The sequence below is a fragment of the Lentinus tigrinus genome (assembly GCF_003813185.1).
Source record: "Lentinus tigrinus ALCF2SS1-7 unplaced genomic scaffold L226scaffold_59, whole genome shotgun sequence".
NCBI classification, from domain to species: domain Eukaryota; kingdom Fungi; phylum Basidiomycota; class Agaricomycetes; order Polyporales; family Polyporaceae; genus Lentinus; species Lentinus tigrinus.
In genome coordinates this window covers 106742-131462 of record NW_027137968.1, presented here as the reverse complement: position 1 = coordinate 131462, position 24721 = coordinate 106742, and the positions used below count along the sequence as shown (strand labels likewise).

Here is a 24721-nt window from a genome sequence, read left to right as displayed (position 1 = left end):
GAACATGCGCAGTTCGCGCGCGACGTGGGAGGTGGTAGCAGAGTCGGCGATCCAGGCACGAGATCCAACAAGCACGAGTGCGAGCTCGTCCTCGTCGTCCACGGATTCGATTGACGCATAAGCGTAATCCGAGTCCGAGTCCGAGTCCGAGTCCGAGTCCTTCGCGACCATCGCGCGCTGCTTGTTGCTCTTCTTCTTTCCGTCCGAGTGCTTCCGCCCCTCCTCCCCCTTCTTTCCGTCGCTCTGACCTCCCCTCCCCTGCTTCCTGTTCGGACAGAAGCGCTTGATGTGTCCCTTCTGTCCGCACCCATAGCAGCCCTCGTCGCGCACGGTCCCGCCCGCGCGCGCACCCGAGGTGTCCTTCGACGTCTTTGCAACAAGGGCGGCCTCGGACCCATTGTTGCTCGCGATCCGACGTCCGCGTTCGCGTATTTTCCCCTGGATCTTGTCCGCGTCCAGGATCTGCTCGTCGCTGATGCCGTCAGTCCACGCGCGCCAGCTCTCCGGTAAGTGTGCGAGGAGAGTGATGGAGAACTCATCGTCCGGGATGGGTCGTCCCAAATGCCTCAACTCCTCGCGCCACTTCACCATCTGTCTCATCCACTTGTCAATGTCCTCGTCCTCCGTGTACGCTGTAGTGCTAATCTTGCGTTTGAGATCCAAGATCTTCGCGAGCCCGCGCGTCGCGAAGTTCTTCTCCAGCTTCTGCCAAGCTTCGGCGCTTGTCTCGCAATTGACAATGAGGTCGATCGTGTTCTTCCCGACGCGAGTCCGGATGCTGGTGAGCGCGGTCCGATCCTCGTACTTCCATGTCTCAATAGACTCTTGCTCGCCTGCCGTGACTGTGTGTCCGTCCGGGAAGGTCGGGAGCTTCTTTGTGCCTTGGACGTAAGGCCACAGCTTCGCTTGCCACAGAAGGTCGCCCATTTGAACGGACCACAGCTTCCAGTCGTCCGTGGTCTCGAGGGGGTCGATCTTGACGCGTGAAATCATGTCGAGAATATTCGTGGAGGTCATTCTAGAGCTGAGCAGGTTTCTTAGGTTGAGCAAGCAGGGCTCATAACCTGTTGGAGTGGCACAATGTACGAGGAGAGGAACAAGTATAGATTGTATACATAGACGCTGAGATGTAAGTATCATAAGTAATCCGAATACAAAGGAAGTAAGTAAACAATACAAAGAGTCATAAGTATCGTAAGTAAGTATCGTACTTATACTCCAACATAACCTTGCATTATGCTAACCACAAGCACTGCAGAGTGGGGTCCTGGGGCGATTTCGTTGGCTTGTCTGTTCTCGCGGGCAAAGCACGTGAGTGTGGCAGTGTTGTAACAGCACAACAAGTCGACAGACGCCCGATCAGCCGTTTTCGGTTCCCCAATCCTGCTGCTCCGAGTGGCCAAACAATTCGGAATTGTGACTGGGCACTGTTGCGCTCTCTGACGGATGCCGCGCTGCCTTGCGCTGCCTATCGCACTTCCCAGGATATCCACAGGCCGCTATTGGAGGCCAGACCGAGTCTCGTGTTCCGAAGACACACTATTCGGAATTCGCTAGCAGCGCTGTTCGAGCTCCGGTCCCAATCTCTTGGGGGCCATTCGGAAAGCGTGGAGGGCGTGTCAGCCTCAGACAACATGCGTAGCATCTATATAGGTGCAGCCCGCGCCCCGCTGACGTGGTTCCGCCTCTCCCCCTTTCTTTCGGCCCATCCTCAGCTCCGTGGGGCCTGTCCTCGCCCACTATGCCGCTCTTACTGCCCGTTCATGCTTGGAAGAGTTGGAGGGAGCGAGTTCGGTAAGTCCTTTGGCATTCTCTTGTCTCGTTTGGGGTCGAACGGCTCTTCGTATCAGGAGGAACGGCTAGGCGGCTGCATAGATCGGCGTCTCCGTATAGGCAATGTGAGCGTAGCTTGCTGCACCCATATGTATGATGACGCACGTACAAGGAAAACAGCGGGTAAGCTTTCTATGGCAGCCACGTTGTGGTTAGCCGAAATAGAGACGGCCAATGAATGCGACAATCTCGCGGTGCTAGTGTCATCATCATTCACAGTCGCCGAGTCGTTGAACACCAGTGTGGCGTGCACGATCCCATGGTGCTGTAAAAGGTGTTCGTGCGGAGCAAGCATTGTGATCAATAGGATTGATTAGTTTCGGTTGTATTTTTCTGTTGAGGAACCATTGCTGACATGAATACACAGTCACTTCACTTGGGCCTGGCATGCCGTGATCATGGGCACTGGTGTCGTCTCGGCCCTTCTGCACAACTTCCCTTACCACAACGACAGCCTGGCGCTCAAGATTGCTGCCCTCGTAATCTTCTTGCTGAACCTCGTGCTCTTTGTGTTCGTGTGCACATGCACAATACTCCGATACGTTCTGTTCCCCGAGGTGCGTCATACGGCTTCCTTGTATCCTCCTGCGTCTGACACGTATTTATGCGTCTCATAGATCTGGTCCTTGATGATTCATCATCCTGCGCAAAGTTTGTTCATCGGGTGCTTCCCCATGGGAGCCGCTACTTTGATCAATTCTGCACTGGTAAGCCAGCGTCGACTCTCGAGTCTCTCTGTCCGATGCCAACCGACCTACAGAACATCAATCAAGACTGGGGTTTTGGTGGTACACCGTTCCTGTGGACCCTCTGGGGTTTCTGGTGGCTGGACTCCGCGGTATCCTACCTCATCGCGTTCGGCATGCTCTATGCCATGTATGTGCCTGCGCAGTTCACCCTGTCCGTCCGACCGACCGCTAACCATCGTCCAGGATTACCAAGCAAGACCAGCCATTACCCAAGATGACAGCGGTATGGCTCCTGCCGGTTGTCACCCTCATCGTCGCGTCGTCTTCAGGCGGCCTGATGTCCCACGCCCTCCTACCGCACTCAACGACAATAGCGCTCGTCACGAGTGGCTTCTCGTTCACCATGGTCATCATCGGTCTGGGCTTCGCGCTCATGATGATTACTGTGTACCTTCTGCGTCTTATCACCAGCGGACCGCCCGACCCTGCGCTCATCCTCTCCGCCTTCATCACGCTCGGCCCGCTCGGCCAAGGCGGGTTCTCCCTCCTCGTCAACGGTCAGGACCTCTCTGAGATCCTGCCGCTGCACATGGGAGACGAGTTCCCGACGATCGCGCTCGCCGGCCAGATGATCTTCGCAGGCTGCTTCCTTGGGGCGTTCGTGCTGTTCTCGTTGGGTGTGGCGTGGATCCTTCTCGCGGTCATCTCCATTGGTCATGTCCGCGCCACCGCAAATATTCCGTTCTCAATGGCATACTGGGGCCTGATTTTCCCCAACGGTGTCTTCGCACTGTTGTGCGTACAACTCGCGAAGGTACTGGACAGCCCCGTATTCCGCGCCATTGGAGCGGCATGGTGTGGTATGCTTCAAAGTCTCTCTTCTCCGAAAGGATCGACCTCTTACTGACCCGATCTCCCTCACAGGTGTTGTGTTCCTACTATGGATCACAGTCTTCCTGCGCAGCATACCGGCGTTCATCGACGGGTCGATGTTCAAGGCGCCCTACGTGCCAGACGAGCCCGTAGCCTCGGGGAACAAGAACACGTTCGACCCCGAGAAAGGCTTTGGTAGCCAAGGCAACTCCTCGTCCACCGTAGCGCTTTAGCTCTAACGGATTCTGGGCCATTGGCCCGCCTTCTGATTAGGTATCATCCCGCACATCCCTGACTTTCCCCCACGAGTCCCCGCCCGCTCGCCTGTCCCTCCTCTAGATATCGACTGTATCATACACATCACACGCCCACGTCACAGCGTGTATGTGGAATAGCCGTCTGTCTCTAACTTGTATCGCTGTGGATAGATTCCCGGCCACTGGACCCTCGAGGCTCGATTCGAGTGTTGCGTTCCGTGCCGAGTTCTATATTATTGTGTGCTACTAGATAATCTGGATTGTAAAATATAGGTCAACTTTTCCTAGAGTCCCTCCTCGCAGAACCCGCCTACGCACCCCGCCGCGCCCTTAGGCAAGCACTGAATCCTAGTGAGCGCTCATCGTCGCTCCCGAACACGCAATGGTTGTCGTCGCCGACACAGGCGCACTACATGGCCCATGCGGTGACGCCACCCGCTTGCCTTCTGCGCGGGCCATATCGAAGTCCTCGAGACAGGGCGACTCGAAGATAGCGCCGTTATGTACGAGAGTCAAAGTCCGCACAAACACCCACGCCCACAAGATAAGCGTGCCGGCGGAGTAGATGGCTCCCCACACGCGGAAGAACGGCGAGGCGAGCTCCCGATAGAGCTGGACCGTCAAATTCGCGTACACGCCCTGTCAAAACGATACTATCAGCTCTCCGATGTGATGTGAAATTCGCCTGGACCCACAAACGTGCCCGGGAGAAGACTGAAGGCGTGGGGAGGGGGCTTACGTTAGGGAAGATGAGACCCCAGAAGGCCTGCTTGAACGGGACGCGCGTCTGCTGCGTGACCTCTACGACGGCGAGTACGGCGTAGATGAACCACATCGTCGCAAGCGACCAGAGCACCATCGCCGCGCAGATGCTCAGCACGCTGATGATCTCTCCCGCACGCTCCTGCCGCAGTATCGCCGACCCACCGGACTTCAACGGTAGAAGGGACTGGAAGCCCTGTCCGAGGAGAAGGATGGAGAAGCCGCCTTGACCCATGGGACCGAGTGGGATGAAGACACTCAGCACGCCAGCGCTCGGAGGGACGCCGTAGACGATGAGGCGGAGAAGGTACATGGTAAGGATCATGAGGGCAAGCCCAAGTCCCATGAAGACGAGAACCGCCGAGACGGTGAGAGTGATGAGGGAATGCGACTCGGAATACTGGGCCAATGGTGAGGCGAGGACGCCCCCCGTGGACGATGCGACGATGAGCGTCACGACGGGCAGGAGCCACACAGCAGTCATCCGCTGCAAGGCGTGCTCCTGACGCGTTTTCCTGACGTCAGGTTAGCATTCAATTGTGAAGGGCGCAGACAACCTTAACTTACATTACGTGCACAATGGCGAACGCGCATAGGATGGATATTGCCACGTCGAGCCACCAGAATGCCCACATGCTGTACAGAAAGGCCTGCCCGCCGAAACCGCCCTCGTAGATGAGGCCGACAGCGATGTTGATGAGCGTCGTGGCTCCCATCGGGTACGTCCCGAGAAAGAGACTCTGAGTCGGATGGTGCAACATGATGCTCCATATGTCAGGGAATAAAATGTATCGGGCTGCTGTGAGGGCGTTGAATATGATGAAGAGGGCAAGGTTGAGGAAGAAGAAAATGTAGGTGAAGACCACCATCGTCGTCGAACCGTTCGCATAGGGGAAGGCGTGGAACAGGATGGAGATCGACCCTGTGCCTGCATACATCACAAATTGAGCGACAGTTCAGAGTGAACTAACTTCGTCTTACATACCCATGATGGCGGCGAACCATGCTGGCGTGAAGTGTCTGTTCCAACGCATGGCAATTAACACGTGTTGAACTACTAGGGATGAATATTGCCTTGCTCTGCGGCTTACCGTACACAGTCCTTCAAAGATTTACGCGATGGACTAGAAGAGTGCGTAGCCATGGCGTTGGACACCGAACTGGAGGAGAAATGCAGAGACGACGGGGGGTGGCGTTGCGTTATATGTGTCACGAATTCCGAATAAGTACTACCCCTGTCGGCGAGTCACAAGACGCACCGCCACCGCGGAACACCGCGGGTCATCCAGACTGCAAGTGGGGTTTGGATGACTTCACATCATGGCGGTCTGGGCGTGGAGGGAATAGTATGAAGGGTATGGAAGCAGTGTTCTGTATGAGAGGTGTTCTGAGAAGCTTGGGAATTATTGAGCGCGCCAGTGTGGCAGTTGCGTAGTACCATGAGGCGCTTTCCTGAGTTTCCTCAACGCGGAGGCTGAATTGACGAAACTGAGTGCATAGACCATCACTACATGAGCTCACGTAGCACATGAAATGAGCTCACTTTATATCCGTCGAAAGACAGATGTAAGTGAAGGTGCATGCCGGTGAACCTACCGTGGCCGGGCAGGGATGCATACGTCTCATGCTTCCCGGCGGAGTCCGGGTCCTCCTACTACTGGCCGCAGAGAAAGGGAAGCGATTGGTTTCCTGTTCCATACTCATAGTCTCAACGCTCCCATCTGTACTTGAATCGGCGAGCGCAAGCCCCACCAGGCGGAATCACTCCAACGTAATGAGGTTTGTTTCATCAGTGTAGTCGGGTTGTAGCTCACCATGGTCACTGCGGCCAATCGTTCGCACAGCGCAAGCAGTCAATTAGGTAGATAGCGAAGGCGAGCGCAGTGCAGTGTAGCAATTGTAGACACAATGCTCGACTCTTGCATATGACTGAGAGGAAGAGTAGAAAACGTCCAGCCTTGCTAATTGGCAGCGCGGTCGGTGCAGGATAGAGCGCCGAGGCCGAGGTAGGTGGGGAGAGACGCCCATGTCCCGGAAAGGAGAGGGCGGGAGCTTGTCCTTGTTTGCCAAAACCTTCCGAATGAAACATGCGCAAACTCGTCTTATGCCGCCGACGACGTGGCGTACTTGACCCCCACCTTTCTCTTCCACACCATGGCAGCCGCTGGTACAGACTGGGACCTGATCTCATCCTATGCTGGTCTTCTCTCGCTAGCATGCATCTCCATATATGCCGGTTCGCATGGCTCGCTTTCGGTTAGACAAAGCATTGCCGCCTTGCGCTCAGTGCTAGACTAAATGCCTTGTAGAAGCGGAGCACTCGCCAACCAGGATCCGAGCCTGAGGAAGAGGAGGAGGAAGAAGTCGATCGGCTGTCATCTCAGGATGCTTATCTCTTCCCCGTGGTTCGTCATGACTTCTGTATTGAGTGCCGATGTGTGTTCATTGACGCCGTCCACCGCTTCGTACAGATTGGGTCTGTGGTGCTATTTGGGCTGTATCTTATCGTCAAGTACTACGGAAAGGAGTGGATCACATGGTTGCTACAATGGTACTTCACCATCGCGGGCGTCGGTAGCGTGGGCAAGGTACGCTTGTTTCCTATCTCTCCTCCGTCGGGTTATGCGCATGCTGAAGCACGACAGTCTCTTATCTCCTTGTCACGATGGACCGTTGGGGACGTGCGGTGGAAGGCGTTTGATAACATACAGCTCATGGTACTTAAGGGTCCAAGAGGTGTGTCTGCCCGCCTTTCCTGTCTTCCCCGCTCACCCACCATGGATAGAACTGTTGTCTCTCTCCTTGAGAACTCCGTCTCTCTTTCTCATCCCCGCCGGATCTACCCCCTCAGTTCTATACACTTTCGGTGGTAACGCTACCAGGCGTTCTGCTTTGCTCACCGATATCTTGGCACTCTCGTTCTCTCACAATGCACTCTCCTTGCTCAAGCTGGACTCCTTCAAGACTGGCTGCGTGCTCCTTTCTGGCTTGTTCCTCTACGATATATGGTGGGTTTTTGGGACGGAAGTAGTGAGTGGCAAGTTGTTCTCGCCGAGTGTCCATGTAAACGTCAGGGTCATTCCCCCAGATGGTCAAGGTTGCAACCAACCTTGACGTTCCCATCAAGCTTCTCTGGCCGAAGTCTGTGACCTTCGCGACCGAGAGAGGGTTTACCATGCTAGGCCTTGGGGATATCGTCATTCCCGGCATGTTCGTCGCTACGGCGCTCCGATACGACTATCACAGGGCCTCCAAGCAGCAGTCATCTTCGAGAGTGGTCAAGACATACTTCTATGGTACCTTGTTCGCATATGCGGCTGGCTTAACGACGACGATGTCCGTTATGCACTTCTTCAGGAAGGCACAACCCGCCCTTCTCTACCTGAGGTACGTCACTGCTTCCCTTGTTCGGTCCCCCTCTCTCATGGTCTGTCAGCCCTGCATGCATCATCTCCTTCTTCCTTATCGCGCTCTCCCGCGGTGAACTTCACGATGCGTGGAGTTGGTCAGACGAGCTCGAAGATAACGACAAGTCAAAGGCGACCGTCGCGTCTGACGCGAATGGCAAGCCTGGCAAACAACCTACCGCTGAAGAACTCGCCGAGGAGCTCGCCGATGAGGATGTACCAGATCTTATACCCGCAGTACCGTCACAAGATGGCCCCGAGGAGGCGTCTGAGAGCACGCAGAAGAAGAAGCGCTCCAAGAAGAAACGGAACTGATTACCTTATTCCTCCATCATGTAATACCCTACGTATCATACTACTGATGTATCTCTACATGCTAGTTTGGGCCGCCATGTCCTCCTTGTCGCATCCGTCGCACAATCGTCTTCTTCGAGATGGCATTGCGGATTTGGATACTCGGCCAAGTTCCTCTCCAAAGGCTCCCTTCGAGCCCAGGAGGGCGTCCAGTACGCACCAGAATTGTAATTTCGACCATTGCATGACTGACTGGGACAGGGAGCATTTACATCTCGACCGATCCGGCGATGTGGCGGACGGGTTCAGAATAGGCACGCGCATTGCATACTGGTAGATCCGTGGACGAGGATGAGGAACGTCGGATACCACTCTCTTTGCCGCAACCAAAACTATAAGAGCTTGTATATCATAGATCGGGTTCACCTGAAGCGGCCGACCTTCGTCCGCGAAGCGCGACATGGAAGGTGAGAGTCTGTTATGGATCCGCCCCTCGGCTTCTGACAACGTCCGGCGCTCGTAGTGTTCTTGGTATCCGAGGATCCTTGAGTTCTCGTAATGTTCGATCATGCCCCCACAAGCCATCCGATCAACTTGTCAAGGATATGCTGAGGAGAGTCGTCGAGCCCTCGAAGATGTCCCGCTCCCTCCGGTCCAGAACGTTGGCTCGCCTATCCCCACAAGAACGTGTTCAGCGCCCGTCCATTTCCTGGACACGAACTGGACATGGTATCCCTATAGGTACGGTTTGCTTCCGCCTCTCCACGAGCTTCTGCCCGAGTTTACCAATGATGAGATCCTCCTATAGACTCCTGTAGTACATTTCCCTGCCATATACGGTTGCTCCCGTGTACCATGAACGTTGTGGCGGACGAGGGCTGTACCCCACGCCGCACAGAAGCACGCTTGGCATTCGTGTGTTGCGTGCGGCACAAGGATAGTCCGAGCAAGACGATAAAAACCCCACGACGTTTACACTGCATCACCCACCTCATCAGCCCTCGATTCTGTCATGTTCGTCAAGTCCAACGTGGTCGTTCTCGCCCTCATCTTGTCTACGTGCGCCTCTCCCGTGCCTGAGGAGGCTGGAACGCGCATCGACTTCCAGAAACGTAATGCGCTGACCACTGAAGATGGGTGGTTCGATCATGCCGCGGCTGTGAGACAGGTAAAGTACGACAAGAAGTGAGTCTTCCAAGTTCTTTCCGCCCCATGTGGGACAGCCATTGACCGCGCAATTGCAGTAAGCATCGCGGCAACTTGATCGCCGTACAACGCAATATAGGCCTCGAAGCATTCAACGAGGTATGCAACACGCTTCTAGTAGTCACTCTATCTGACGGGTTGTACTCATCAGGGCGCGACCATCCTTCCCTACGCTGGAGACACCTCAAGCAATGACGACTCTTCGCGTGCCAAGCGTCAGTCGGTTTCGCTTACGGACCAGGAGAACGATAGTTACTGGTCTGGGGCCCTTTCCATCGGTACCCCGGGAAAGAGCTTCGTCATCGACTTCGACAGTGAGTGGCGCTGTCCCATATATGGCGCCTCCATCTTCGCTGATGCCCTCGTGCAGCTGGTTCCGCCGACCTGTGGGTGCCGTCCGCAAACTGCACGAGCAGCACATGCAGCAAGAAGAATAAGTACAGCTCCGCATCGTCCTCCACCAGCATGCCCAGACCCGGAAATTTTACCATCGTCTACGGTGACAACAGTACCGTCTCGGGGCCCATCTTCGCTGACACGGTGACTGTCGCCGGCATCAAGGCGACTAAGCAGTCCTTCTCTCCCGTAACCACCCTGTCTCCCTCTTTTGGATCGGAGGCGAGAGACGGAATCCTCGGGTTGGGCTATCCTGCCCTCTCGCAGCTTGGGACAGTACGATAGTCTCTCGTTTAACTCGTTGCAGGCCTCGCTCATATGCCCTCTAGCCATACTTCTTCACCGCCAAAGCTCAGGGCGCCATCAAAAGCGGGGTCTTCGGCTTCAAGCTTGCGAAGACCAAGTCCTCACTCTACATCGGTGGGACGGATATGTCCGCGTACAACGGTTCCATCGAGTACCACCCGGTTTCAAGACAGGTGTACTGGCAGATCGGGAACGCGAAGCTGGCGATCAGTAATACCGTGTGATCTGTGCCTCACTCTGTCCTCTACATGATACTTACCCAGACAGTTCAGACCGTCGCATCAAATCTATCAACGATTATCGACTCTGGCACGACCATCATCTACGGCCCACCTAGTCAAGTGAAGACCTTCTATAGCAAGATTCCTGGATCAAAAATGTACGACTCTGCGAACGGATTCTACTCGTACCCTTGCAGCTCGATGCCGTCAAACATGGCCTTCAACTGGGGCGGCAAGAACTGGTCTATCAGCGCCACCAATTTTAACATTGGAAAAGCCAGCTCGACTCAATGCATCGGTGCAATTGCTGCTCAGGATCTAGGCCTTGGGTCGAATGTTTGGCTGCTTGGGGACAGGTCGGTGACCCTACAGTATCCTTCTTGTCATCAGTCTGATAATGCGACGTTGACAGTTTCATGAAGAACGTCTACACCGCATTCTCGGTTGACCAGAACGCCGTTGGGTTTGCTACGCTGCGCTGAGAGACGCGTTGCGGTCTACACAATGTTCCAAGTACATATATACGTATGTATGACGACGTGTACAATCCCTTTGCTTTCAATCAATCATGAAACGTATCGCGGCGATCTGATCCGTTGAATTCGCATTGCTCATCATCTCGCTACGATGATGTCTCATTAACATTCGAACATGCTGTGACCTCCGGCAACACTCGGATAGAGCCGTTCTGGTCCTTTCGAAGTTTTGTATCAGCGTGCAACCATGTGAATCCATGCGAGTCCCCGGTTGCCGCAGCACGCGAGTTCAATTGGCCAGACTCGTGTCAACGCCAGGCTTGTCTGCACTTGGTGCCACCCGGTGCCACTCCCCATCATGCAAAATAATCTTGATGTTGAACGTTTGAACCATCGATCGAAACACAACTTTCGGTCCATGGTTTGTTCCAACCAGGGACACAGGGGCCAGATCGGGTCCGTGGCAACCGTGCGCTTGCGCGAAAATCCGTTCAGCACCAATTCCGTCGATCGGAGCACCAGGTCGATCAGGGTTCGCCTGGTTCGCGGCTGGAGACTGTCTCGCATGGCGGCAAAATTCCTCACACCCCATTCGACGAGCACGGGATTCCATGAACCAGCGTTCCGCTGCCGCCGTCCCTGGAAGCCTCTCCTGCGGCACCGAACCTCGCAACAATTGCTCCGCAACCCAATGTGGCGGTGGTTCTGAGCTCGGGTGTCCATTCGATGCGCTCACCGCAAAATTTCGATCCAGAAATCTGACAACGCCACTTGCCGGGACTACTTAGCGGCATCATCGGTCGGTCTGTCTGCCGCCGGATGGCAGTAAGCTAGCGGCGGCCAGGGGGGCCGGGGGAACGTGATTTATGCGTCGAGGGGTACCTTCCTGCAGCTGCGCGATTGGCAAAAAAAAATCAGTTCCTAACTAGCGCGTACTAGTTATGTTATGTTTCAGTTGGCTTACCTAGGTTAAACGAACGAAAAGATTTGCCAGGAGGAATAGAAGTTCCGACAGCACCTCATAGAGTCATACTGAACGGCCAGATAGCATCGGGCACATGTCCAGGTCGCTGCACGGTGGCTGTGAAGGACGAGGAACTGCAGTCGCCCACGAGATCGTCCCTGCAGCGATTATCTGTGTGTCCGGTCAATTCGCTGAACACGAGAGAGATGGAGGACAGACTTATCTACGAAGCCACGCGAGAGACGCGCTTGCGAACAACAGTCGTGACATGGCATTCACTCAGAACGCCGGACACGCGAGATAACATTCTGAATGTTATCTGTCCCAACTACGCGGGGCGCGAAACAGCGTCACAAGGTACCGAGGCAACGACGTATCGTACTGGGAACAATCTCCACGGAAGTACAGAACGCGGGGATACCATAACATGGACAAGGATCAGCGAGAGCCTGACTCGGACACTCGAACTACTCACCGAACTTACCTCGGTTAGATCACTGATGTTGCTGGTCAGGTACATGGACGCCCACATTACCTCAGACTTCGAGACAAGTCCCTTTGGGAGAAACGCACCTCTCCGCGAACCTACCAGCAAGAAATCCCGTCGTAACCTCGCCTAACCTCTGTCATCCCGTCTCCTCCCGTTCACCATCTGAGCCAGCTTCAACGCACGGGAAGTACCGACGCCAGGTACACTCGGCGAAATATATCCCAGTTTGGTCGCAAGCTTCTCAGCTTCTGCCGGAGCGTACTTACCGAAAGTGCAGTAGGCCCAAAGTGCGGGCGCGGACGACTGTCAGCGGCCTGGGAGTCCGGCGCGGTCTCTCCAGCTCGCAGTTCTCATGAATGGTTCGCGCGGGCCCTCGCCAGCGCCGGCAACCACAAAGGAGGGACGAATTGGTCATGAGAGCGGCGCCCTTGGGTTATAGTGGCAGCATGAGCACCATGGCCTCGCCACGATGCGCATTGTGCGGCTTCTGTCGCTAAGTTCTGGACATGGAGTCGTTGGACAAGGGAAAACCAACGAGACGTCATCATGTCCATGACAAAACAGACCGCCCTAACCGCATCTGGTTGAAGAAGCCAGCAGTGGGAGGACCTGGGGAGGACAAGCTCGGATGGGGAGAAGCGTCTCGCACACGACGTTGTCCCATGACCTCCGACCGAGCAACATGCTATAGAGCCCGCAGCATGGTGTACGGCACACGCGGTGCTAGCGGCATGCCAGCGCGCCATAACAGCGATCTTGCGGGCCATCACACCGCCCCGCACACAAATGGCAGATCGTTCCATGGGGTTTCGACGGGTTGCGAAGTGCACTTCGTCGTATCACCTGACGCCGGCGCCGAACCGCGACATGAGTACGTTTCCTTCGTTCAAACGGGCCTTACAGAATTCAATGGACAAACGTAGGAAGCGCCCTGGCTGCACCACGCGTTCACGTACTCCGTGGGATCCCCGAGCTCAAAGCTTCTTGCAACGTGGCTTCCTAGAAGGTGAATGGAAGAACCGTGGGTTAGACAAAGGACAGCGTCGGTCCCGGACCTGACCTCTCCACAAGTCGTTGGTTGTGGAAGTACCTGTGAGCATGTCACTGTCAGCACGGGGAGAGGAACGTCTCGCTTGCGCGTATGTGAGACGCTGGGTAGGACGGCACAAGAGCCAGACACCAGAGTCCATCAACGAGCGAGATCTGCGAGTTGTCGATTGATTTACATCGCGACGGGGGTGGTGTGTGATCAGGGTCAGTACCGAGCTTGCGCGCCATCTCTGCTCCCGCAACAGAGCTAGCATGGCTGCACAGGCTTCGCGTGAGGTATTGGTGATCCGTATCCGTGCGTCCTGGTACCTACGAATATGGTATGGAGAGCAGACGAGACACTGATTCTGTCATGAGATGGAAGAAAGGAAGATGGCATCCGCTTAAGGCCTGAACCACAATACAATGAACATGGCCCTCAGTGATGTCAGGGCTACGACCAGGAGCACAGGCTTACCAAGGTCAGAGCCTGAGGACGCCCAGGCTTGAAACCAGATGGCGGAGTGGGACTTCTATGGACTTCTAGCGCGACCATATGGAGGGAGCTTTGGGTATACAGAACTTGACGCGAAGGTCCGGCCGGAGGTCCATCTGAACAGACCGAACCACCTGAACGGCATGGGCCATGGTAGACAGTTGTGAGAATGTATTTCAGTGAAGCGGACAAATCGTCAGAACGGTTAGTCACACGCAGTCTGAACAGTGCCAAGCCCAATGTTCTGTGGAGAAGCGTCTCTGGGATCTCATCCCGGGGAGAGCGGAGACACTGGACGGAGTTGCAACACTCAACACTCCAGGGTTGGCTCTACGCAGGTGCTGAGGTAGCTCTCGGCGCTGCGGGGTTGAACGGGGCGAACAGGTGGGAGGCATGTGAGCATTGCGTGGACCTAGAGAGGAACACTGCAGCCATATCCGGGAGACGGACAGAGGAGGAGGCACTTACCAAATAGACGGCAAGATCACAAGTCTCTGACAACGCATACGCGCAGTGATGGCTAACTTGCTGGATTTGTACCTGGATTGTGCACGACCGGCGGTGACTCCGGCGGGTCCAGGTCGATGCATTGGGGCAACAATGGGTCTGAGACGGATCAGGGGAACAGCCTGTACGATGAGTCGGGCGCGGAGAAAGATCTGAGGGCGACCGGCCTCCCCGTTTGAGCGCTGCGGGGAGCCGAGGATGCTCGATAATGCAGGGGAGGTGGGGAATTCGTCAGAAAACGGGTGGCGGCCGGCCATCGATTGCACAAATACTTTTCGTACGATCCACGAAATGGCCATGTCCCGAACGGAGTTAGGCTTGGAGACAGGCCGAGGTGCAGGAGGACAGTTTCCGAGCGGCCGTCTGTCGCTGCTCGCACTCAGTATACGGGCACCCGCAGAGTCCTTCTCGCCCTTTACGTTGCCATGGCCCGAAGCCGCAGTGTACATACTTCGGCTTCGGGTGCCGGAAGGTCAGAGGCGTCGGGTGCGGGGCAGCTCGTGGGAGGGAAGGCAGAGAGCAGCGGGCAGCGGGAGCGGTCCACCGGTCGGCGTATTGATCTCGAAATAATTAATTACCCCTTAGCGGGTGAAAACGCCAGATCGGCAATAATAACGACCCGCTCGCAGGCGGGCGGTCTGTTTGGCTCTCGGGCACGGTCCGTCCTCCCTCCCTCACCATCTCCTCGTCTGCCGCCGCCGTTCCTACCTCTTCCCCGACGCCCCGTCGTCGTCGTCGTCGTCGACCTGGGCCGTACCACTTCTCGCCCGCAGCAACTCGCCTCATCGCGCACCCTCCGCGAGCAGTACACGTGCATCTACTACGCCCAGTGCCCGACCACTCAGGGCACCACCCACACTCCATAGTCGTGCGTTACTTCTCCTGGTTTTCTCGCAACATCCGTCCAAACCTTGCTTATGGCTCGTGTGCTCGTCCTATAGAGGGAGTCTTATGGAACTCCCGCCTGGCGCTGCTCGAGGCATCACCGACGCACACAAGCAGGCCTGGTCTTCGTCTGGGCGCCCCACCGTGAACACCTCGGCTTTACCACCTCCGCGTTCATCATCGACCTCTCTTAACCAAAGCCCTCCTCTCTCCTCCGTCTCCCAGTCTACGAGTTCGTCCCCCTGGGCACCTCACGTTCCCCTTGCGGCGTCCACCCAGTCCCAATCCAACCCCTTCATGTTGCAACATTCGGTCCCGCCCATGTCCCTTCATGGTGACCAGGTCGGGTCCTCTTCACTCACGAACGGCGAGTGGGGAAATCTCTTCTCGGCTCCCCTCGATCCATCCACTTTCCAAGTCCTTGCCGCGTCGGGCGTCTTAGGGCCTCCCACAGCAGGTGTGCCTTCCAGTCTACCTGCGCGATCTAATCATACCCCGCACGATTTTGGCGTCAATTCTCGTACGCAGCCACTTAACGTCAAGGACGTCAGCCGTACCGGCATGAATCAGAGCATCTCATCTGCCTGGTCGAACGTTTCCTCCCCATATTCGTCCCCACCTGCAACATCTTCAAGAGCGTCTCCTATCCACTTACGTTCCGGTTCTGGTGGACCTGGTCCGTATGCCCGTCGCAACTCTCCCGCGGGCGGCGTCGCCCAACCCTATGGACCCGTTAATATGCGCCATCCTACGTCCTCCATGCCTCTCCCCATGACCCCCTATGATGCCCAACAAGTTTCTGGCGACTCCCTCTCTCAGCAGCTACCCGGCGCACACCTTCCAGGACCCAGCGGTCGTGGCAGCATACCTATGGCGCCCGGCATCGACACTCATTTCGAGCGACACTCTCACAATTTCCCCTCTCATCGTTCGTCTTTCGAGTTCAACTCGCATCCTCATCAGTCAGAACGCTTCGCACCAGGCATTCCGCCCTCGCTATGGATGTCTTCTGCCAATCTTCCTTCTACTTCCTCCAGTTATTCCGAAGCTTCTTTCCTTGCGCTCAATCAGATGGGCCCACCCCGTAATAATTCAATTTCGGAGTCGCTTGCCACCTCTTCCAGCCCGACCGCCCTATCACTCCTCGAGTCTGGGAAGTCAACTGCGCCTACCTCTGCGTCAAGCCCACAGGGGCGCGCCATCTCTGACTTGTTCTCCGACCCACTATTCCTTTCGACAGGGACTCCATTGGAGAGTTCCGGTCCGCAATCCTTCGCGTCACCCAAAGTGTCAGGCTCTCCGGATCTGAAGTCCGTCGATCTGACGGGCGCGGATGCTGATCCGGAGAAGATGGCCAGGGAGGACCCGCTTGCGACGCAGGTGTGGAGGATGTACGCGCGGCAGAAAGCCACGCTGCCGCACGCTCAGAGAATGGAGAACTTGACCTGGCGAATGATGGCGCTGGCGCTGAAGAAGAAGAAAGAGGACGAGGGGAAGGAGCGGGAGAGGGCGATGGAGAAGGGCAAGGGCCGGGAAGCGGACGCGCAGGCAGGCAGTGGCCCGGGATCTAGCGGTGAGAAGGTCGAGGGACCGGCAAGTCTGGCCGGCGGGGCAGAGGCGGCAACTCAGGCAGAGAGAGGGCGAACGATAGATAAAGGGAAGGCGAGAGTGCAGGTCGTAGGTTTTGACGGCGCAAACCAGGACGGCGCTGAAGAGAACGAGTGCGTTTTCCACTCTATTGCGCCATCTTCCGCCTTACTGAGTTGCGTTTAACACCTATTAGCGAAGTGCCGATGGATTGGCGTGCTATCAGCAGGTCTCGTTCCCGCGCGCCTATGGACTGGCGGCCTGCGAGTCGTTCTCGTTCACGACCACCGGTGGGCGGTATGTCCGATCTGCAGAATCAGTTCAAGTTCCCCTCGTCGTCGCCGCCCAAGCGAGATGTGACGTCTCCCAGCATTCCTATTCCTAGCTCCTCTGGCCGTCGTAGTCCTCACTCCTCGCTGCCGTCCAACCTCATGCTGCCCGCCGTATTCGAGTCCGCCGGGGAACATCGCGCACAGTACAACAACCTTGAATCCTTCTCGCTGCTTCAGAGCCCTCTTGGCCACCCGTCCTCGCTTCCTTCAACCGGGATTCTCGCTCGGAGTTCCGCATCAACGCTTCCATCTCCGGAGCCCAAGGCGTTCCCCAAGCACGTCAGGAAGACGAGCTTTGATCACACTGTTGCCAAAGAGGGCATATTCACTGGTGTGAGTGGCCGTCATCAGGTTAATGGAAAGCCCAGGTCACCTGAAGGTCTTCTTGGCACGAAGCGACGCGCCGACGCGCCACACGCAGAGAGCATGCTCCGTGCTGACCCGCCCGCCGGCATCGACCTCCCACCTCCTATGGAGACGAAGGACTTGGACCATATGAGGCGGGGGAGTCCATTCCCCACTTCCTCTTTCAACTTCTCCGTGCCCTATGACTCGTTCTTTGACCTAGGCTCCGCCAACAACCTCGGCCCCAACATATCTTCCTCACTCCCCGCAGCCAAAGAAAGCCACCCTCCCGAGTTCTCGTTCTCCGATTCAATACGCTCATCACTGAACGGTACCTATTCTCCACCTGGTGCCAACGAGGAATTGTCAGCAGCAGCGGCCGCAGCCTCAGCCGCTGTTGCGGAGACGTACGCCCAGTTCAACATGTCCAACATTGGGCTCGAGAACTTCCCCCTCATGAGCATGATGTACCATAATGCCTCTCACGAGCTCAATCACGCCATGGGTGGGAACGCCAATTCGTTCACTGTGGATCCGCACCAGATTCTTCCCCTCGACCATACCGAGTTCCACCCAAGTCCCTCCAGCGACGGATGGGGGAACGGCGTTGGATCAAGCTCGAACGCTTCTCCCGAACCATACAATGTATCGAACGCGTCGACACCACCGTCCGCGGATGGTGGCCCATCACGGAATGCTCAAACCCGTAAGATTGCGTCTACGAAGCGCGTCTCGCAAGATGCTATTCGAGCTAGCGCGAGTGGTGCGCAGCGGAAAGGGTAAGTTGGCAGCGTCCCTTTCGAGCTGTCCCAAGCTCATCCGGTGTCGCAGAAGCACTCCAGAGGCTGGCTCAAGCGGTCAAGCACGGATTGCGGGCGAGGATGGCGATTCCGCTCCGACAGTGTGCACGAACTGCCAAACTACCATCACTCCGTTGTGGCGGCGAGATCCTGAAGGGCAGCCTCTTTGTACGTCCCTCCTCCTCTCGCGTTGTTTGCTTCCTGTTGATAGTTCTCGCATCTTGCAGGCAACGCTTGTGGATTGTTTTATGTGAGTTCGTTCCGCCCCATGTCAAGGCGCTCGCATTGACAATGGTCGCAGAAACTGCACGGTGTGGTGAGGCCCCTGTCGTTGAAGACGGACGTCATCAAGAAGAGGTTTGTCTACCTTCTTGGAGCCTGAATTGTAGTTGACGTGAAGCTCGCAGGAATCGTGCGTCTGGCACTCCCCACGGCTCTTCGAGGAAGAACAACTCGAACCTCCCAAAGATCGCTGCTCATGCGAACAGACCTCGATCGTCGACGACGAGTTCCGTGCCGTCCAACACGCGACTTTCACCTGCGAGCCGGGTGGGAGCGCCGGCCTCGGCCTCGATGAAGCGTCAGCGACGGACTTCCACGAGCGCGCAATTGCAGTCGTCTACTTCGAAAGACGGCGGTGGGGGAGCCTAGGACTTGGTTTCGAGTGGGTTTCGGCGTATATTTCTGTTGCTCTTTCTATGTGCTTTCTATCATCCATGCCTGTAATCTGACTAGATCTTGTGTAGCTGCAGTCGGTTGGTATTTCCTTTGCAACGACCCCCACATGTTTCCCTTCTCCGCTCACGACGAGGGCTCGAGTTGTACGATGTGGCCGTAGATGTTATAGATTATTGTTCAACAGTCATTCCATAGTACTTCTAGCTTGTTGGAGAGTACGTATATCAGAGGAGATGGCCCTGGCAATCAATGTGCCGCGAGCGTCGCGGAAGTGGAGGAAAGATTGGGGTGTGCCCAGCGAATCGAGAAGCGTGCCGCACCTTGTCCTCGTACGGCGACGTCGCTAAGCCCTCGCGTCCTCCACCCTGGCGTCCCTCTTCAAACAAACATCACCGCGGCCCCCAGTACCGCCCTCGTCGTTTCCTGCTGGTCTACAGCCAGTTGCATCGAAAGACGTCAATGGACTTGGTGGCCGACGACTTTCGCGGACTGAGCTAGATTTCGAGCAGGCTCTGCGCGCCGGGGGCACCGTCTTGCTCAAGGAGGGCCCTGACGTCGACGAGCTCGGCGCAGACCTCTCAAACGCTTCAATCGCGCTTTCTTCGTCCCCTTCGCCGCCGCCACAAAGAGGGTATCTCGGGCTACAGCCATCGACACCAATCATTGTGCCGCCCACACCGTCTCCCGGAAATAGTGCCGCCCGCTCTGGCCTCGCTTCCGCCAGTGCGCTCACCTCCCCCTCCTCGTCGACGAGTGAGGTCTTCTACGACGCCCCGGAAGAGATTGACTACCAGACAAGGCGGCGTTCCATGTATCGTTCGCCGGGAACGGCCAGCAGCCCGGACCTCGCCACCCTTCTTCGAAAAGCGAAGGAACGCAGCGGAGTTGGTGGGGGAAAGGATGGGAAGAAGAATAGTATATCGTCGTCTTCGCGAGACGGTGCGTGTCTTTAATGTGTTTCGTGTTTTCATTTCAATGCACTCATCCTCGACAACCTCAACCTCGTTCATCTCCCCGACCCTTGTCCGGACCGCTGAACACTCGCGCACTTATCTACGTCTATTTCACGGTTGGACCTCACTTCAACTCTTGTTTATGTCACGGTGCCTGTCGGTCCGTGTTCAGCACAATCCCCGGGTCCGTCAACGCAAGTTACCCCCGTTCCCAAGGGCAGAATGCGGTCTTCCCAGAACCTGTCTGCCCAGCGTGAAGCGGCTGCTGCCGGGGCAACGAGTCCAGACTGGGTTCTGACAAGCCCGAGGTCGTTCGGGTCGATGAAGGACGGCAAGGTGTGTCTTTCAGTCGTGATGTCCACAAGCGGCGGATGTTCACGTCACACCTCTGTCCCTAGCCTGCCAAGTCCTCCGTTCGTGCAAAGACCTCCGCATTCCTGGGTAAAATGTTGGGAGCTGGATCGACACGGGAACGATCGGTGAGTTCGTATATTTATTGATGTGTATAGGACAGAATGCGCCTCAAGTAAGATGCATCATCGTGCACGGTGCGAGATGTATCCCGCCGTTGTTGCCGCTTTGGGAGCAAAAGCTTGTAGACGATTCACGGTCTGTCCTTCAATCAGGCGTCCGGCGCCCGGCGACCCAACCTGCGAGAACCTGCGCAGCTTGAGTCTTGTGTGCATTGTCATGCCTGGGAGACATGCCACTGGTGGTCAAAAAGCTTCCGTAGTACAGGGCATTGAACCGCCAACTTAGACCACCACAGACATGAGTCTACGTCTTCATGTGGTGTGCAGATGCCTCGCCGCACATTGATCATCTGTCCGCACTCCATCGTGTACGCTCTTACAGACGCTGATGGACACAATCCCAATATTACAGCGAACGCTCACCTCTTCGCCCTCTACCACCTCAATTGCGACATATTCCAGCTCACCGCTGTTTGACGCCTTCCCGCCCCCTGTTCCGCCATTACCTAAAGACGCCGCCAGGAAGGCCGGGCCCGCCCCTGCCGACGCAGCCGACGTCTTCTCTACACCGTCCACGTCTGGTGAAGAGAAGCCTCTTCCCGCCATCGACAACGACCAGGACCGACGCACGAGCATGTCAGATACCGACGATGATCAGTCGGTTGTAATGGTCAACGCACCAGGGCAGCGCTCTCGATCGCCTTCACCGACCCAGACGGTCAAGGAGCGACCTGGCAAACACGTGAAGGCGCCCAGCAGGAGCAAGCGAAGGAGCATGAGCGTGAGCGATGCGGAGCTGAAGAAGGCGATGGGCACAGGCGCAACGTCAACACCTCTGCGAATCTCCACAGACACAAAGGCCTTCGAGGGATCACCGGGCTGGGGCACCCGCCTTGAAGGTATCATGTCACAGTTTCGTGGTGAGCTTCAGACTCTCGAATCTCGCTCCACCTCTTTGGACCTCTGTGATCCTACCACGCCATCGAGACGGCCGATCAACACTCGTGCGCAAAGCGATGACCTGGTTGCTCCCCTATCTGCTCCTCCAACCTTCAGGCCAACACCCCGGGCAGCAAACTCACTGCCGAATGAGCTCAGCACCCCTGCAGTCACCCTGCAAACTGTAACCGGAGGTGAAGAGTCCCTGGTGAACGCTGGTCCGTCCTCCAACCCTCAGTCACCCGTTGACGCCCCCATTGTACCACCACGTACTTCATCCCTCACTCCTTTACGCTCACGGACCGGCTCTAACGTCGGCTATCCACGCTCACCGAACCTGAAGTATGGCCCGCGTTCGCCACCAACTCGATTCAACAACTCTTTACTGCACCACGCTCATTCTGCCTCTCGAGAATCCAACAGACTCCGAGTCCAACATCGGTCTACCGCTTCCGCATCGGAGCCATCGCTTGTCCCGGACCGAGACGAAGGCCGTGTGTGTGAGCCGCCCCGCACTACTCGCGTTGTTTCTAAGCCGAATGGTTTTGTTGATCCCAATACAGTACCCGGCTTGTCAGCGGCATCGCAGCAAGATCTCACCACCAACGACCTCGTGCCGGCACGATATTCCCTACGACAGTCGTCTCCAGCAAAATACGAGGAGTCGTCTGCAGACCTCGACAACAGAGGTAGAGAACTTGCCAGTCGGTGCTGGGTCGAAGATGAGGAGTTCTTGCCAAAGGACAAGATTGCGGAGTGGCTTGGTGGACAGTGGGTGATTTTCATGCTTCCGGTCCGCTTGACGCCAACTTTTCCTCCAGGAGCCTCATTAATAAGGCCGCCCTGCGCCACTACATCAACAACTTCGACTTCTCAAACCTCCGATTGGACCAAGCATTCAGGTTGGTTTTTTTCATCGAGGAACTACGTAGTGGTTGATCCGTATATCCTCGCAGGCGGCTATGTGCGAAGCTTTACCTCAAGGCTGAGACGCAGCAGGTCGACCGCATCCTGGAGGAGTTCGCACGTCGATACTGGGAGTGCAACCCGACGACCGTTCTTGGCAACGCCAGTAAGTCTTCTGGGACCCTCGAGTCCGTGCGGTAACTGAACATTGTCTATGCAGGTGTCGTCCATGCCGTTGCCTATTCCGTGCTCCTGCTGAACACCGACCTTCATGTCGCCGAGCTGGCGAACCGCATGTCGAGGAACCAATTCATTAGGAACACGATGACTACCATTCAGCTTCAACAGCAGCCGAGCGGCATGGCCTCGAGTACCGACCTCACCTATGACGACTGGAGTAGCGTGCGCGGCGGTTCCGAACATGGCGACGCCCCTGGGAATACCGTACGAGCCCGGGCCAAGCGGAGCGATAGCATCACCAGCTGGAACTCTGTCACGAGAGAAGCACTGGTGCCATCCTCGGGCACATTGGTCAACTCTTCGGGACAGCTCACTCTGGCGTCTACCGATCCTACGAGCTCTTCGTCCGCCAACCAGAGCTCGGTTTCCGTCGGGGCATCGAGCAACCCGGAGGGCAAGCAGAGCCAGGAAGCGAACCCCACCCCGCCACCAGCCAGTCATTCTGTGTCAGCTCCATCAGCCGTTGTCTATGACCGCAACTGGGAAACGGAGATAGAGAACATGTTGAAGGTCGGTACAGGCATATCCCTAAGTATCAGAAATCATAAATAACCTCATTGGGCATAGGAAATGTACAACGCCGTGAAGGCCCAGCAGATTCTCCTACCCACCGGGAACACTTTGATGGCCCGGTCGTCGACGTCATCGCTCAGCCCACACGGGACGGTACTCCGAAACCGAAGCGTGCGCGCGCAGCAAGACCGCCTGACGACTCTCAAGCGTGGGAGCATACGGGGGTTGCAGTCCATCCTGGGTGCGCAAGGTCACAGCCCTTACAGCAGCGGAAGCAGTCTCGACGGACGCGCGAGCCCGGCACCGAGCTTTGCGACTTCTAACGATGTAAGTCCCGACGACGATGCTGAGAAGTGACATTGACCGTGCTAACTATATGCGGTCTAGGGTATTCATGGCTCCGCGGTGTCTTTCCTGGCCCCTGCTCTTGGCTTTGCTTCCAATCTTTCCCATACCATTATTCGGGAACAACGAGAAGATGACGAGCATAGTCTCCGCAGCGACAACTCCTCCTCGACGGATATCAGCATTACTGACGAGGAGCTTGCTCTCCTTGGTCCGCCATGGGCGAAGGAGGGCATGCTCTGCCGCAAGCAGTACTGGGAATGCACGGGGAAGCGTGCCAAGTCGAAGGCATGGATGGACGTCTTCGTCGTGATCCAGAAGGGCGAACTGAGCATGTTCACCTTTGGCGAACACGGGATGGGGGGCGCGAGTGTGGTAGGAGGCGGAAATTGGCTTGTGAGTGTTCATTCATTTTGCGTTGGCATGGGCAATGGGTGACCTTGGTCGGGTAGGAAAACGCAACCCCTGTGGGCCAAATCATGCTGGCCCACTCGCTCGCCCATGCGCTGCCACCCCCGGGTTACAACCGGCAACGCCCTCACTGCATGGTGCTCACGCTGGCCAACGGTGGCGTCTACTTCTTCCAGGCTGGTACCGAAGAGCTGGTCAATGAGTGGGTGTCGACATGCAACTACTGGGCTGCTCGCCAGAGCAAGGAGCCTCTCGTTGGCGGTGTCTCAAATATGGAATACGGCTGGAACCGTGTCGTAGACCCTGTCACTCGTGCACGGTCGATGTCGGAGGATGACTATTCCATCCGCGATACCGACAACCAGAGTGTCCGCAGTGGTCGCAGCCGGTTCAAGGACATGGCAGCGACAGTCCGTGCGGACAAGTCGCCCTGGGCTGACAGGACGTTCATCAACGACTGGAAGCCCCCCTTGCCGCCGGCTGTCGCAAGCATGCACGACGAGGAGACACAGCTGGAGGCGTTGCAAAAACATGTCGCCCATCTCAAGGAGGAGCTGCAGCAACATAATGAACTGAGGACCCCGATGACCCAGCTGGTGAGTGCCGTACTGCGGTCTGATGCATCGAATCGAATTGTGGAGTCCCTGACTGATCGCTGACCTCGCTCTCGCGCGCGCTCCGTGCGCCGTTCCATGCCATCAGTATCAGCCGCGTTCGTCAAACGCACAGAAGGCACAATCGAACTGGGAGAAGAAGTCGCAGTACCTGTTGACGGAGATCGTCAAGTACGACTCGTACATTGATTCGTTGCAGGCGGCGATGTCGCTGCGCCTCAAGAAGCGCGGCGAGAAGGCGCTCGAGAAGGCTCTGGTCGTGTCTTCGCCGAATCCAGATGAGACAGCTGGGCCGAAGGCGCGGTGGAAGGGACAGCCCGACGAGGAGACGATCGAGGAGAGCGAGGAGCCCCCGCCTAGTGCCGGGATCCTGCCATCACCTGTGCGCATGCATCACCGACGCGAGGTCGCGCAGGCGGAGGACGACGGTGACGACTGAAGGGGCATAGATCGAAAACAGCAAAACACCGAAAGTTCTTTATGCATATGTGGTT

The 24721-nt window shown here is 56.5% G+C and overlaps 5 protein-coding genes across 5 annotated transcripts; 4 read left to right on the top strand and 1 right to left on the bottom strand.

The window, feature by feature from the left end:
- Positions 1–2231: 2231 nt before the first annotated feature.
- Positions 2232–3628, top strand: L226DRAFT_576281 (uncharacterized protein; the record flags this gene model as incomplete). Its single annotated transcript, XM_067685321.1, has 5 exons — positions 2232–2390; positions 2451–2540; positions 2594–2709; positions 2766–3382; positions 3447–3628. The coding sequence occupies 5 exons, from the start codon at positions 2232–2234 to the stop codon at positions 3626–3628; spliced, it is 1164 nt and encodes a 387-aa protein (XP_067529221.1).
- Positions 3629–3738: 110 nt separating this feature from the next.
- On the bottom strand, positions 3739–5621 carry L226DRAFT_540563 (uncharacterized protein). The gene is made up of 6 exons (XM_067681897.1): positions 5506–5621; positions 5400–5434; positions 4982–5342; positions 4392–4929; positions 3971–4291; positions 3739–3907 (listed from the first exon to the last, which is right to left on the bottom strand). The coding sequence occupies exons 1-5, from the start codon at positions 5556–5558 to the stop codon at positions 4001–4003; spliced, it is 1278 nt and encodes a 425-aa protein (XP_067529220.1). The 5' UTR covers positions 5559–5621; the 3' UTR covers positions 3739–3907; positions 3971–4000.
- A 947-nt stretch (positions 5622–6568) lies between these two features.
- Positions 6569–8136, top strand: L226DRAFT_473141 (uncharacterized protein; the record flags this gene model as incomplete). The annotated part of the gene is made up of 7 exons (XM_067676504.1): positions 6569–6670; positions 6724–6819; positions 6886–7002; positions 7060–7150; positions 7200–7444; positions 7503–7801; positions 7851–8136. 7 exons carry the CDS (start codon positions 6569–6571, stop codon positions 8134–8136), a joined length of 1236 nt encoding a protein of 411 aa, XP_067529219.1.
- Positions 8137–9127: 991 nt separating this feature from the next.
- Positions 9128–10726, top strand: L226DRAFT_527141 (protease; the record flags this gene model as incomplete). The annotated part of the gene is made up of 7 exons (XM_067679089.1): positions 9128–9300; positions 9360–9420; positions 9473–9635; positions 9692–9993; positions 10047–10241; positions 10287–10600; positions 10657–10726. 7 exons carry the CDS (start codon positions 9128–9130, stop codon positions 10724–10726), a joined length of 1278 nt encoding a protein of 425 aa, XP_067529218.1.
- A 4431-nt stretch (positions 10727–15157) lies between these two features.
- On the top strand, positions 15158–24666 carry L226DRAFT_548499 (uncharacterized protein; the record flags this gene model as incomplete). Its single annotated transcript, XM_067682597.1, has 17 exons — positions 15158–16812; positions 16875–18134; positions 18187–18323; positions 18383–18405; positions 18432–18512; positions 18563–18812; positions 19182–19772; positions 19959–20122; positions 20185–20265; positions 20672–21969; positions 22020–22100; positions 22155–22270; positions 22325–22854; positions 22912–23184; positions 23245–23598; positions 23655–24209; positions 24316–24666. 17 exons carry the CDS (start codon positions 15158–15160, stop codon positions 24664–24666), a joined length of 7800 nt encoding a protein of 2599 aa, XP_067529217.1.
- Between the last annotated feature and the right edge of the window lie 55 nt (positions 24667–24721).